Source organism: Propithecus coquereli, unplaced genomic scaffold (genome assembly GCF_000956105.1).
Source record: "Propithecus coquereli isolate 6110/MARCELLA unplaced genomic scaffold, Pcoq_1.0 Scaffold41, whole genome shotgun sequence".
Lineage (NCBI taxonomy): Eukaryota > Metazoa > Chordata > Mammalia > Primates > Indriidae > Propithecus > Propithecus coquereli.
Window position 1 is genome coordinate 5845972 of NW_012149841.1, and position 13256 is coordinate 5859227.

Here is a 13256-nt window from a genome sequence, read left to right on the forward strand (position 1 = left end):
GCCACACACCCAGGAAGGGAAATGCAGAGGGTATATGTATACTTCTAACTAAGCACCACTGGGCTTCTCTCCCTGATCACTGTACCAGTCTACACTACCACAGCAGCCAGGACTCAAGCAAATAACAAGATTCTCGCTTGCTAGCCCAATTTCTACATTTTATTTGTAAAAAGAACTAGTGAATCTGCTGGAAGGTTTGTTTTCCATAAGTGCCTCAGATATCCACATGGTTCATGGTTCACTTCTTTGCTTTGTGAAGTTCTTACTTCAAATGTCACCTCACCACCCTATTGCAAAAAGCCACCACCACTCTCCTTCCCTCTCATCTTGCTATGCTTTTCTTCAAAGTTCTTACAATGTGATGTTTGTGTGCATATAAATGTCTCATGTTAGGGGAATAGTAGGTGATCGATGAAGATTTGTTAAGAATGAATTACCAAGAGCCTGGCTTAACCAGGTGCTATTCTGAAGACCCCTATCCCACCCCCAGCTCTTCACCCTCCCCATCCTCACTTGGGGGGCAAAAGTATTGGGAGGTACAGAACCTCCCCGATCTCTCTGTGCCTGCCCTCTGGGCTCACTATGCACAGGCTGAAGGGCATCAGGATATTCTGTTAACACTTAGAACTGTCCTCTCAGAGGGCAGAACTGTTTCCATCTGTGTTTCAGGTACCACTGGTGTCCTAAGTGTTTGTAGTGAGGTTTGCTTCATCATAGTTTCTTGTTAAATGGATGAATGAAACCATTAGGCCCTAGTCTCTGATGTCATTTAATGATCCTAAGACAAATAAAGAAGAATATTTAGTAAAAAAAAAAAAAAAAAAAGACAGTCAATAGAAAGTGTTTGGATGAATAATGTAGCCCTGCACTGTCTATTAATATAGCCCCTCCTAGGATAGGATAAAGCTATACATAGCAAATTAAATTTAAATTAATTCAAATAAAATTTAAAATTCAGTTCCTTAGTCACGCTAGCTATATTGAAGTGCTTAGTGGCCGCATGCAGCTAGTGTACTGTGCAGACACACGTGTTTCCATCATCAGAGAAAGTACTATTGGGCAGCACTGTGTAAAGAAACAACTTCTCTAGGCATGTTCTGAAAATGCAAACCTGCTTCTGGAGTTCTTGATAGAATCTCTTCTGCCTCCTTCTTCACAATCCAAAGGGTCAGAGTCTTGTTCTATCATTAAAAATAACAACTTTTGTTATTTTTTATACTTTTGGGAAGACAGTTCTCTTTCCTACTGGCTTATATTGGAGGACACCTCTCAGCCTACTAAACATGTATACAACTCTATATAGTTGTATAGAACATCTCCTGTTTGCACCAAAATCACACTGAGATAAAATTTATTGTCATATAAAGAACATTTTCTCAGAATGAACAAATCTCCCGTATTATTTAAACTTTACGTGCCATGTTAATTGTCCCTCCTTTGGGGGCCTGGATGAAAAGTTGGAAAGTTGCTTTTTTCCCTTTTGTTGTCATTAATTCTTCGAATTCCAAAGTTGTGTGTTTAAGGGTAGATTTAGTCAGTTGTTGAGAGTTGACCCTTGATTATTATAAACATCTGCTTCAAGTTTAAAATTATAAAATAAGAATTAGGGGGAAAATCAAATGTTATAAATTTATTTGGGACATTTATTGCCACCACTTTGGAAGCCTTTGAAAATCCAAGCAGAAACCAATACACTTCTATCTTTTTTTTACTTTCAATAAATAATATCTTTGTGTATATGCATATATAGATATACTTAATTAATGAATCATTTAACAGGGTTTTAAGTTTTATACTGCATTCATCCAAAACAGCTCTTTCCAGATTGATAGGATGCAAATGAGGTAAGAATTAAGGCAAACCCAAGAGGCATGCAAAGGTAGTACATTTATATTCACTGGTAATACAAGCTCTTGTGTGTGGACCAGACCCAGGAGCCAAGGCCCCTGTATGTGTCTGTCCAGTACTATTTTACAGGAGGGTGGTGACACAGCTTATAATTGTTACATTACCATGGGGGTCTCGGTGCTACTAACATTATGTAATCAAGGAGACACGAGCATTAGCAAAACATGTACAAGAAATCATATAACTCTTTGTAGCACATTTCTGCCCAGGCTTTGGAGGAGGGTTTTTATGAAATGATATTACACATATCACATTGTGGCAGGTTGTTTGTTTTGTTTTATAATAGATGCTTTTAAAATTCATTAGCAAATGACATTCTCATGCACACAAGTGTTTCAAACACAAGAAGCAAGTCCATTTATAGGTAGTCCAAGCAATATTTGTGTGTGTGTGTGCGTGTGTGTGTGTGTGTGTGTGTGTGTGTGTGTGTTTGAATAGCTGCAGACTGAATGGAACATTGAGACTTTTGTGCAGTCCATAGTGTTGACACCAGCTCATTTCTGAATGTCGCACTGCAGGAGTAATACAATGGAAGGGTCGCTCTTTGCAGCTTCTTTGAATTCATCCAGTGTAATCTGGTCGTCTTTGTTCTTATCCATCTTGCTGAAAATCTTGTCTACTCGCTGCTCGGGCGTGAGGCCATCCTCATTCATCTTCATCATGATCACAGTGCCCACCATTTTGTAGATAGCCTGGGGGAAATGAACATTGTGGATGGTTTTAACAGAAACTGAGGAGGACAGAGAGCTCTTTTTGCCTTCCCTTCACCTGTCTGGATCATACTCATTCTCCAAACCTCAGCTTCCCTTTCCCCAGAGAACATTCACTCCTTGTGCTCCAAGTTCCTGTGGCAACACGCACCACCTCCCCCATCAGAATACATCTCACACTTTATTACTATAAAGTGCTTCTCTTCCCCACCACAGGGTATGTCTACAAAGCTAGGAAGCATATGTGCTGCTCACTACTGTAAGTCCAGGGCTTGGTACGGTGCCTGGCACATAGTAGGTCTTTAATAAATATTGATTGAAAGAAAAACTCCTTTAGCTTGCTAGAGCATTGGATGTAGGACAGGGGGCACTAGGAGGGAGGGCCAAGTGAGAGTCTGGCCAAAGTTGAAGAGAGAAGAGAGAAGCAGATCATAGAGTTTTCCTAGGATAGGATAAAGAATTTAACTGTATTTCAAATGACTCCTTAAATGCTATTCAATAAGAGATTAATATAATCAAATATGGGTGAATCTGGTGACCAACTGGATAACAGAAGAATTTCGGATGAGTCCCAGGTTTCTGGCTGGAGGAAGTGGGTAGAAAGGGTGGCTCACTGGTGAGATCAAGAATGATGGATTAGGAACAGGTTTGGGGAAGAAAATGGTGAATTCAATTTTAAACATTCTGAGTTTGAGGTGCAGACAGAAGTCAACAAACACTGGCCCTGAAAATTTAGGAAAAGATAAAGTGTGGTCCCAGCTGATAAGAAACTTAGAAACCAATAGGGCAACCAAGCCAAGTATACCATTTCAAGTTCTGACAGAAGTTAGTTTAGAAAGAGTTGTGGGTCGGGAACTCTGTTTACAAGTTAAAGAACAGAGTGAGAAGATTTCAATCCCAGTCAATTAATTATATACAATTAATTCTCATTATGGGAATTTCCTATTTATGCAATAATATTTTTTCTTAGAAAAGTACCTTAAAAAGTAAGTGCCCTTCTATGCAAAGACTTGCATGTGAGCTTTCATAGCAGCATTATTAATATCTCCAAAGTGGAAACAACACAAATGCTCATCAATTGGTAAACAGATAAATAAAACATATCTATATAATGGAATACTATTTTAGCAATAAAAATGAGTGAGATACTAATATATGCTACAACATGGATAAATCTCAAAAAAAAAGGAAGCCAGACACAAGAGGCCACATATTATTATACGACTCCATTTATGTGAAAAACCCAGAAGGGCAGCCAAATTCATGGGCATGACACAGAGTGGCACTTGTCTGAATCTGGGGGTGTGAACGGGCCTTTGGGCACGAGGGATCTTAGTGGGGGGATACAAATGTTTTAAAATTGGATTACAGTATGGTTGCATATCTCTGTACATTTACTAAAAATCATTAAGTTGTAGAATTAACATGAGTGATTTTGTGGTCTGTAATTTATAACTCATAAAGTTGTTTTTAAAAATGCCAATTAGGGAGAGTAAGTGCCTAGCAAATGCCTTATATAAAAAGTTAGATGCCCATTGGGAGAAAACAGTTTGTGTGTGTTCACTTTTGTAGCTAGATTGTATTGATTTATCATGGAAAAATCTAAGAAATTTGTCTTTAAAAGAGGAAGACTACTGAAATTTCAGTTTGTGGATAATTGGTAGACAGGGTCCCGATCAGCCTCGCAGCCTTAGTAGGTCACAAGGGAAAAGGAGAGACTGCACGGGGTGCACCGTGCCTGGCATTTGAAAAGAGACACATGGCCCATCTATGTATACGGAAGCTGCTGCTCTCACTGTGACCTTTAAAAGATGAAATCCAAAGGCCTTCTATGAGGCAATGGATATAAAGACAGCAAGACAAATGTGCTATTAATAAAGTCAGGGTAATAAAAAATGTAAACACAAGAGGTCCATCTTGGACTTCAGGAAGCAAGGAAAATGGCAGGATCTCATTAACTGTATCCCTGATGCAGTCCTGCAATTTGAACCATGAACATGACAACCAAGAAAGGATGTTCCAGATGCAGATTCTTCCTACAGGTAAATCGACAAAGCCCGAAGGCATGCGAGACTCAGAACTCAGTGTGACCATGCCCCTGGCAAAAATATGGAATTCCTCTGGGCACTCCCAGGGTGTATCAAAATGTTTAGTATGACCTTCCCTGCAGACAGGATAAGTTATTGCATGTGTTTTCCTAGTAAGAAATAATTAAGTCTCGAGTATTCTCTCATTCAACCAGAATGTGTGGACCCATTAGGCCTGTGCCCAGCACTTCAAGTTAGACAGACTGTCCCTCAGGGGAGTTATGTGGCTTTGGCCGTTCTTTCTTCCCACGGCCCCCTCCCCTGTTAGCAGCACGTGTCTCACTCTATTGCCATTGCCTATTCACTTATCCGGGCACTGGCCCTCGGGTCTGGGGCTCCTCAAAAGCAGGCACTCGTGTCTTTTCACGTCTGTCTCTCGCCACCTTGCAGGAGGCTGGCACCTGGAGAATGGCTGGCTTCAGGCTCCAGCAGCTTAGGTGGGGATAGAGAACTCCAGGGTGAAGTGGGCCAAGAAGGCTTTTTGGACAAAGCAAGATTTGAAGGGTGAGAGGATGAGGATGGACACAGAGCCCTGAAGGATGCTCCAGGTGAAAGGAATGGTGTGAGCGAAAGTACCCGGTCGGGGGTGCAAGTGTAGAGCCAGAGGCGGAAGGAGAGGCCAGAGCCCAGGAGAAACGCAGACACACTGATCTCAGATCAGCTGCAGAGATGTGCAAGCCCGCGCTTGGGGCACGTAGCGCCTGCTCTGGAAAGGTTCTTGGCTGCGTGAATGAGAAGCTATGGAAGCCTGGGAATGCCTTCACGAGAGCATCACTGTAAGAGCACAGGTAGCTGGCCATGAACAAAGGGAAACTGCAGGCAGGAAAACGTGCGATGGCGCAGGTGCTGGGGGCTGGAACCTGGAGAAATAACAGAGATGGCGAAGGGCGAGCAGGGCAAGAGGGAGCAAAGGGGGAAACCAGGTGGAAATGGCTGAGCGCTGAGGGGGGTGGTATTTTCCAGGGAGAGAAAACAAAGCAGACGCTTAAGGACAGTCGCAAGAAATAGCTACCATTTATGGAGCATTTACTGTGAGAGGAGAAGTGCGACAGGTCTCACTTCATCATTCCTATAGGCTCAGGGGGAGGTCTGATTACCCTTATTTGTTCAGAAGAACACGGAGGCTTTGGGGGCTCAAAGTCCCATGGCCAGGAAGCCAGGGTGTGATCTTCAAGCTCCCTTCTGTGGTCTCCACATGTGTCCTCCCAAATTCCTCTGTGGAAATCCTCCGCCCCAGGGTGCTGGTGTTAGGAGGTGGGGGTCTTTGGGAGGTGATTAGGTCATGAGGGTGGAGCCTTCACAAATGAGATTAGCGCCCTTGCGGAAGAGGCCCCAAAGAGCTGCCTCACCCCTTCCACCAAGTGAGGACACAGCAGGGAGGTGCCTCTATGAACCAGAAGCAGGCCTCATCAGATTCCGAAACTACGGTGCCTTAGTTTCAGATTTCCAGCCTCCAAAACTGTGAGAAATAAATCTCTGTTGTTTATAAGCACCCCAGTCTATGGTGTTTTGTTATGGCAGTCTGAGTGGATTAAGACACTCTCCTGACTGCTGTCCCCAGCCATGACAGACTGCCTTTCCTGACCTGCCTTCCCCCGTCAACTAGAAAACTGGGCAAAAGAAAATAAACAGCTGTTTTCAGACCTTACAACTGACAAAGCAGGACTGCAGTTTCTAAAAGAAGGGGAACACAGTAGATGAGCCCTATGGTCTCAGCTTCCTACCCGGAGGTCTTCCTGCCCACACAGGGGAAGGAGAGCCCCAAGCAGGGGCTGGGTTTCACCGACTGGAGGAGACAACAGTTGGGGGGCTGAAGGAGTGGGGGGTAGGCTGAGTTAGCCAGAAATGTTGGGGCAGAGGACCAGAAAGGAGGGAGCTATGCACAGACAGAGCTCTAGAAATCTGCCTAGGGGTCTCGCCAATCTTCACCTGAAAACTAGGCTGCACACAGAGGACAAAACTCCACAGAGAAGACTCTGAACAATAAGCTGAACAACTCTTGGCATCCACCCAGGCTGCAGAACATTCTAGCTCTGAATGCAGAGAGCTTGCTGAATACCTGGGACATTCAGTAGTAGGGCTATTGCCCACTTCTCTTCTTTTTAAAGCAAAGCCTCTTGCAAGAGTTTCCGCCATTCCCATTCTCTTGAGCTGCTCCAATTAGGGTTTTGCTCCGGACTCTACTGAAACTCTTCTCCATTTGACATGATGGCACCTTCCTCCCTCCTTGAAACATTTTCTGCATTTCCCTCCACGACTTCTCATTCTACCTTTTTCCTTTGATCTTATCAACCATTCTTTCCCAATCTGCTTTACTGACTGCTCCTCCCATTTCTCACTTCTAAACATTAGGATGCCCCAGGCCCAGTCCTCTAGAACTCTCTTTTCTATTTATACTCGCTGCCTGGGAGATCTTACATACCTTCATTCGTTTAAATACCTGAGTAAGTCTCAACACAGGGCTGGTTCCCATCAGCCCACGTAGAGAGACCTCACTGGATCATGAGATCATCAGTAACGGTCCCATGTTGCTAGCAGAGCTCACTAACTCTGGAGAAAACCTACTCTCCCCCTGCCCTAACGGAGCTTAAAAGCATGCCTTGAAAAGATCACACTAATCCATATGTAACTTAACCTGTCAAAACAAAGCTCGACACTCTAAATGAAGACAACAAAATACGAATACTATAATGTAACATTCACAATGTCCAGGAACCAATACAAATTATTAGACATGCCAAGAAGCAGGAAAATGTGCACCATAACCAGGTGAGAAATGAGTCCATAAAAGCCTCCCACGAGAATGCCCCTGTTTAAGAAGAAAGAGGAAGGAGGAGCTGGAAGTGATGGGGAGAGAAGAGGAGGAGCTAAGAGAAAGAAAGGCGGCGGCCGACAGCAGGAGCTGGCCGGGCCCGCACAGCCCGGACTTGATGTTCTCGTGTCAAACATAACCAATTTCACCGAACCCCTGTGACCATGACGGAGCAAGACAAAAACAAGAACACTCTGTCATTGTGTCTGAACACAGACGAAACATTGTCCAGGCCACAAAACACCAAGCATTGCTCCCTGCTATTAAGAGTGACTACTGCTTCTTCACCAATTACAGCTTTGCCGAGGTCTATCTGCCCCCTTCTAGCTTTACAGAGATACCCAATCGTGGAGGTGTCCCAACTCTCTGACAGTACCCAACCCAGAGTGGACCCCTGCTTCCTCGCGCCCTCCACAAATCACCCTCCCAAGCCCACATGCCGTAAGTCCTCTCTGACACCCTCTTACTGAACTGCCCCGTGGTTCCCTCATCGCAAGGAGTAATAAATTCACCGGTGCAACGCAGGTGTGTTCTTGGGGTCTTTGAAGGGCATTGACAAGGATTAGAGAGGAGGGTTTGGAGGAGGAAGGAATCAGTCACCAGTGGGAGAAAATGGCAAGAAGTGAAAGAGGATAACAAACGTGAAAAACCCTATTTTTAGGAAAGTCCGAGAGAGAAGCTGGGGAGAGCCCAGTGAAGTGTGGAAGACGGACAGAAGATTAAAGAGGGAGAAAGATGAGACAACGAAGCCACAGGTTGAGAATTTTCATGCCATGTTTCTTCTGATAACCTATTCGGAAGAATATATTTAATTGAATGAAGTGAACACAGAGAACTGAGATGTTAATTTGCTAGGTATGTTCAATGGGGAGGTGGCAGAGAAGATACAGGAGGAGCCAAAGGAGGAGGAGAGACTAAACACGGAAGCTGGGAGGGGGAAGGGACAGAGCCAGGCCTCTGAGGCAGGCAGAGAACTGGCCGTTGGAATGCCGGGTGGGGGGTTGGGCCGGCATGGTGGGAAGACAGTTCTCGCCTTGCCACAGGGGAGCACTGCCAGAGTGGTGGGGAGGCCCTTGGGATTTTGGCTCCTGTTTCTTGCAATCAACCCCAGTGTTTGCCCGGGGATTCATCCCAGCTCCGGATGGAGCACCTGGCTCTGGCCTATAGCAAATAGGACATTCCTCTCCTGGGGTCACAGCGGTTGGTGCAGGAGTGGGCACCCACGCTAAGACAATCAATCAAAGCAAGGCCATTGATCCATTCATCCACTGTCCAGTGCCTGCCAGGCTCCAGGTCTGTTCTAGGCTCTGGGGACAGGGCAGTGAGCAGTCAGAGTTCTCCCCCCAGAGCTTACCCTCTGGTACACAGTCCACTGTGCAAGGTGATCTGGGGCAGGGAGAACTGCTGTGACAAAAACCCTTTGTGGTCAGCGTTAGATTGCACTGGGGTAGCGGCGGGCACATTTGGAGAAGGGTGCAAGGAGGGAGGAGCCCTCGGGAGGCCAGGGGAGGACGTTCTGGACAAAGCAGGAAGAGGTAGACAGCCCCGAGTGCAACTGAGCATTAGAGGAAAACCAAGAAGGCCACACAGCCACATCGGGAGCGCTGCAGGGCGCGGGGTGCTGGACGAGGGATCCCGGGATACTTGCAAACACATCAGGAAAAGCCTGTTTGTCGTGGGACGATGGGAACCTGGAAGGACGGCCCCTGGGAGCGCTGGCAGCACCTGATGCCACCAGGGGAAGCTGGAAGGAGGGAGAGGGGGCAACAAATAGGCAGAGCAGTGCTAAACCAGGCGCTGGAGAAACTGAGCCGTTAACAACCTTGCTCTCGGTAAGGCTTAAGTTTTCAGAAGACCTGGCAGCGAGGGAGTGGCTGCCTAAAATGCCCACAGTCGGTTGACAGTAAGGGTCGGACAGCGGGGTTCTGGGACCCCCCCCGCCCCCAGCACGGCCTGCAGTGGGGACAGCTCTGGCGCTCAGCGGGGACGGCTCCGCACGCAGGAAGTCGCCACCTGGTCCCACCAGTCCCAGCCTCACCTCGATGATCTCCAGCATCTCAACTCGGGTGATCTTGCCGTCGCCGTCCAGGTCGTACATGTTGAAGGCCCAGTTCAGCTTCTGCTCGAAGCTGCCCCTGGAGGTGATGGACAGAGCGCAGATGAACTCTCGGAAGTCGATGGTGCCGTCCCCGTTCTTGTCGAAGGTTCGGAAGGCGTGCTGGGCGAACTTGGAGGCGTCTCCGTAAGGGAAGAACTGCAAAGCACAACACGCACAGTCAGACGCCAGGAGGGAAAGGCGACAGGCGCGCGGAGGTGGCTGCCTGCTGACAGCCCGGCGCCCCTGTGCGCTGTCCGAGCCATCTGGGCAGGCGCCCGAGGGCAGGCACAGGCAGAGGGGAGGCTGTCTCCCACCTGTGCTCAAGTTCGGCCCTCGTCTGTTCCTGTGGGTGGGGCTGGTACACCTGGCTTTCGGCTGGGCGTTCTAGAATCAGTCAACAAGCACCAACTGATGCTAGCATTCCTCCTTGGCGGTGTCTCTGGTCACTCCCCCAGGGACAAGGACCGAGGCGGGCAGCAGGTCTCCCTCCCACACAGGGTGGTGCTACATGAATTTCCACACTCCTCTATAAGTGCGAAAATCCAGCTCCACCGCCCTGTGAGGCTGGTGGGAGGGTCCCTGGGCCTGGTTTCTCCTGCCACCAACTCTGTCCCCAGCCCACAGCCATCCCCTCGCTGGGTGAGGTTCCAGTTTCTGACTTCTTTTTACAGGGACTTTTCTGTACAGAACAGACATTCAAAACCCATTAAAAATAGAACATGACTGGGCTTATTTTTGAGAGACATAAAGAGGTTTCTTTACAGAGCCAGCAGTCACCAGAGGTGCGTGGGAGCTAGAGAATGGACGGGAGGAGGAGAAGAAAGCAGAGAGCAGGAGGAGGGAAGACCGTGGGGAGTCAGCAGGCTGAGGCCTCAGTCCCCCGTGGACACGAGCCTAGGCCAGTCACAAACGGCAGGTGGCTCTGATCATCAACAAGGAAACAAGACAATGGAGGAAAAACTCTTCTGGACGTTGCCCTTAGGCAAAGAATTTATGACTACGACCCCAAAAGCAAGTACAGCAACAACAAAAATAAAGAAATGGGACTTAATTAAATTAAACACTATCTGCATAGTAAAGGAAATAATCAACAGAGTAATTAGACAACCTACAGAATGGGAGAAAATATTTGCAAACTATACATCCAACAAAGGACTAATACCCAGAATCTGCAAAGAACTCAAACAAATCAGCAAGAAAAAAACCCAAAGAACCTCATCGAAAAATGGGCAAAAGACATAAACAAATTTTTTTCAAAGGAAGATAGACAAAGGCCAAGAAACATGTGAAAAAATGCTCAACGTCACTGATCATTAGGGAGATGCAAATTAAAACCACAGCGAGATGCCACTTTACTTCTGTCAAAATGGCAATTATTAACAAGTTAAAAAGCAGTGGATGTTGGCACGGATGTGGTGAAAAGGAAACGCTTATACACTATTGATGGGAATGTGAATTAGTACAACCTTTATGGAAAAACAGTATGGAGATTCCTCAAAGACCTAAAAGTGGACCTTCCATTTGATGCAGCAATCAAATCAAACCCACTGCTGGGTATCTACCCAAAGGAAAAGAAGTCATTATATCAAAAAGACACCCGCACCTGAATGTTTGTCACAGCACAACTTACAATTGCAAAGATGTGGAATCCACCTAAGTGCTTGCCAGGTCTGGTGGAGGGTGAATAGGTGGCAAGGAGGTGGCTAACCCGGGAGAGCGGGAACCCAATTCTACCAGGAACTGAACCGTGGTTAGGAACTGTCCCTTGGTGGGAATATACATAGTAAAATGTTCCTAGTAATTTTTAACTGACTTAGAGCTCATTAACTTCTAATTAGCATAACATGGGTGGAGCTTCATAGAGAATTCTAGAAAAGACACATGTGTAGAAAGGGAAATTATCATATAACCTACCATGCTATGTACCCTGTCATGTGATCGCTTATATAACACCAACCTGTCAATCACTTCCAAAGGCAGGGAACAGCAACTAATCCTGCCAGGGGAAAGGCGGGACAAACTAGTGAGCTTATAAAAGGCAACATGCGCTCAGCCTCCAGCATCTTTCTCCATTCCTGGAGACTGACTCGTCCCACTCTCTCTGGAATGTATTTTCCCTTTGTGTAGCTTCCTTTACTTTCATTCTTTCTTTTACGTGATAAACTGTTTGTATTAAGTTGCTCTGTGTTTGTGATCACTCCATCATTGGCTCAACTCGGTACCAGTACTCATTCTTGACACTGGGAACTGGGGACCAGGGAACATCCACACAGATGAACCTAACATGTCCATCAATTGATGAGTGGATAAAGAAAATGTGGTACACACACACACACACACACACACACACACACCATGAAGTACTATTCAGCCATAAAAAGGAATGATATAATGTCTTTTGCAGCAACTTAGATGGAACTGGAGACCATTATCCTATGCTCAGGAATAGAAAATCAAACACCACATGTTCTCACTTATAGGTGGGAGCTGAACAATGGCTATTTATGGTCCTAAAGTGATGTAACGGACATTGGAAACTAAGAAGGCCTATCAGGTACAATGTACGCTGTTTTGGTGACAGGTACACTAAAAGCCCTGACCTCAGCATGATACAATTCATCCATGTAACGAAAGACACTTATACCCTCTAAATCTATTGAAATAATTTTTCTTTAAAAAAGATGCATCATGAAAAAAAAAAAACCAAGCAAACAAACTACAAAGCCTCAAACAAAACCAGAAACAAACTATGTACTATTATATTCTAAAGCAGGGAAGGTCTATGTGTTTCTGGATAAAGAAATCCAGCAACTGCAAGATCTGCAGCAGATTACGGAGGATGCTCATTGGTGCTTCTATTTCTTCGTAAGTGTTGCCACTCGCCAAGTGGGCCAGGCCGGGCAGCCTTCACACAGATGGCCTCTCTGTGCCCACTCTGAGCTGTCTCCCTTTAGGAGCCATGGGTCCACCTTTCTCACTGTGTGTCCTGCCCTGAGTCGTGCTGAACTCTGCTCCCCACTCCTCCTACACCTCGAAGCACATTGGAAGGTACAAAATGTCCCTCCAGAAATAAAATACACATGTCCATGGAATGATGCGATACACGAGGCACAGAGAAGAGCCAAACATTCCCAGGGGAATGAGAGTCCGGCTTAGGCTTGTATTTCAGTAGCACCAACTTCTAGACACAAAGATTGGTTCCAGGTTTTATTACTATGTAATGGATCACCCCAAAATTTAGTGCCTTAAAACAACAATAATCACTTTATTATCTCAGAAAATACAAACTTCAGGATCACTTTTTTTTTTTTTCATCAAATAACATATCTTTTCCTGGCTATGAAGAACAACGTTCTCCTTTTGTTCCCTCATTCCCTAAACACATCTTCTATTTCTGCTGCCCTTCTTTTTTCATTATTCATCAAAATTCGCTAAGGCTTTTTTCATGTCAGGCCCCACCCGAGGTGCTGGGCACATAGAGACCAATACCTCAAGGTCCCTGTGTTCCAGGACCGCACAGTTAATGGAGGAGTCCAACCGGAAGTGTGCACTGGTTACGTTATCTGAAAGAACTGTAACAGAGGAGTGGACAAAGTATCCCTGAAGTTCAGAAAATGAGCTGTTGGTTCAAGGAGGATAGC

At 45.9% G+C, this 13256-nt stretch overlaps 1 protein-coding gene across 3 annotated transcripts in view; it reads right to left on the reverse strand.

Annotated features, from left to right (window-relative positions):
- Positions 1 to 1379: 1379 nt before the first annotated feature.
- VSNL1 (visinin-like 1) overlaps positions 1380 to 13256 on the reverse strand; it is a 127553-nt gene continuing 115676 nt past the window's right edge. For 2 of the 3 annotated variants that reach the window (XM_012653095.1, XM_012653096.1), the window contains 2 exons: positions 9556 to 9771; positions 1380 to 2600 (listed from right to left, as the gene is read on the reverse strand). In XM_012653095.1, coding sequence (XP_012508549.1) covers positions 2403 to 2600; positions 9556 to 9771 — 414 coding nt within the window. In that variant the 3' untranslated portion in view covers positions 1380 to 2402. The remainder of the gene's footprint in view (positions 2601 to 9555; positions 9772 to 13256) is intronic. The other variant, XM_012653097.1, reaches the window with a different exon arrangement.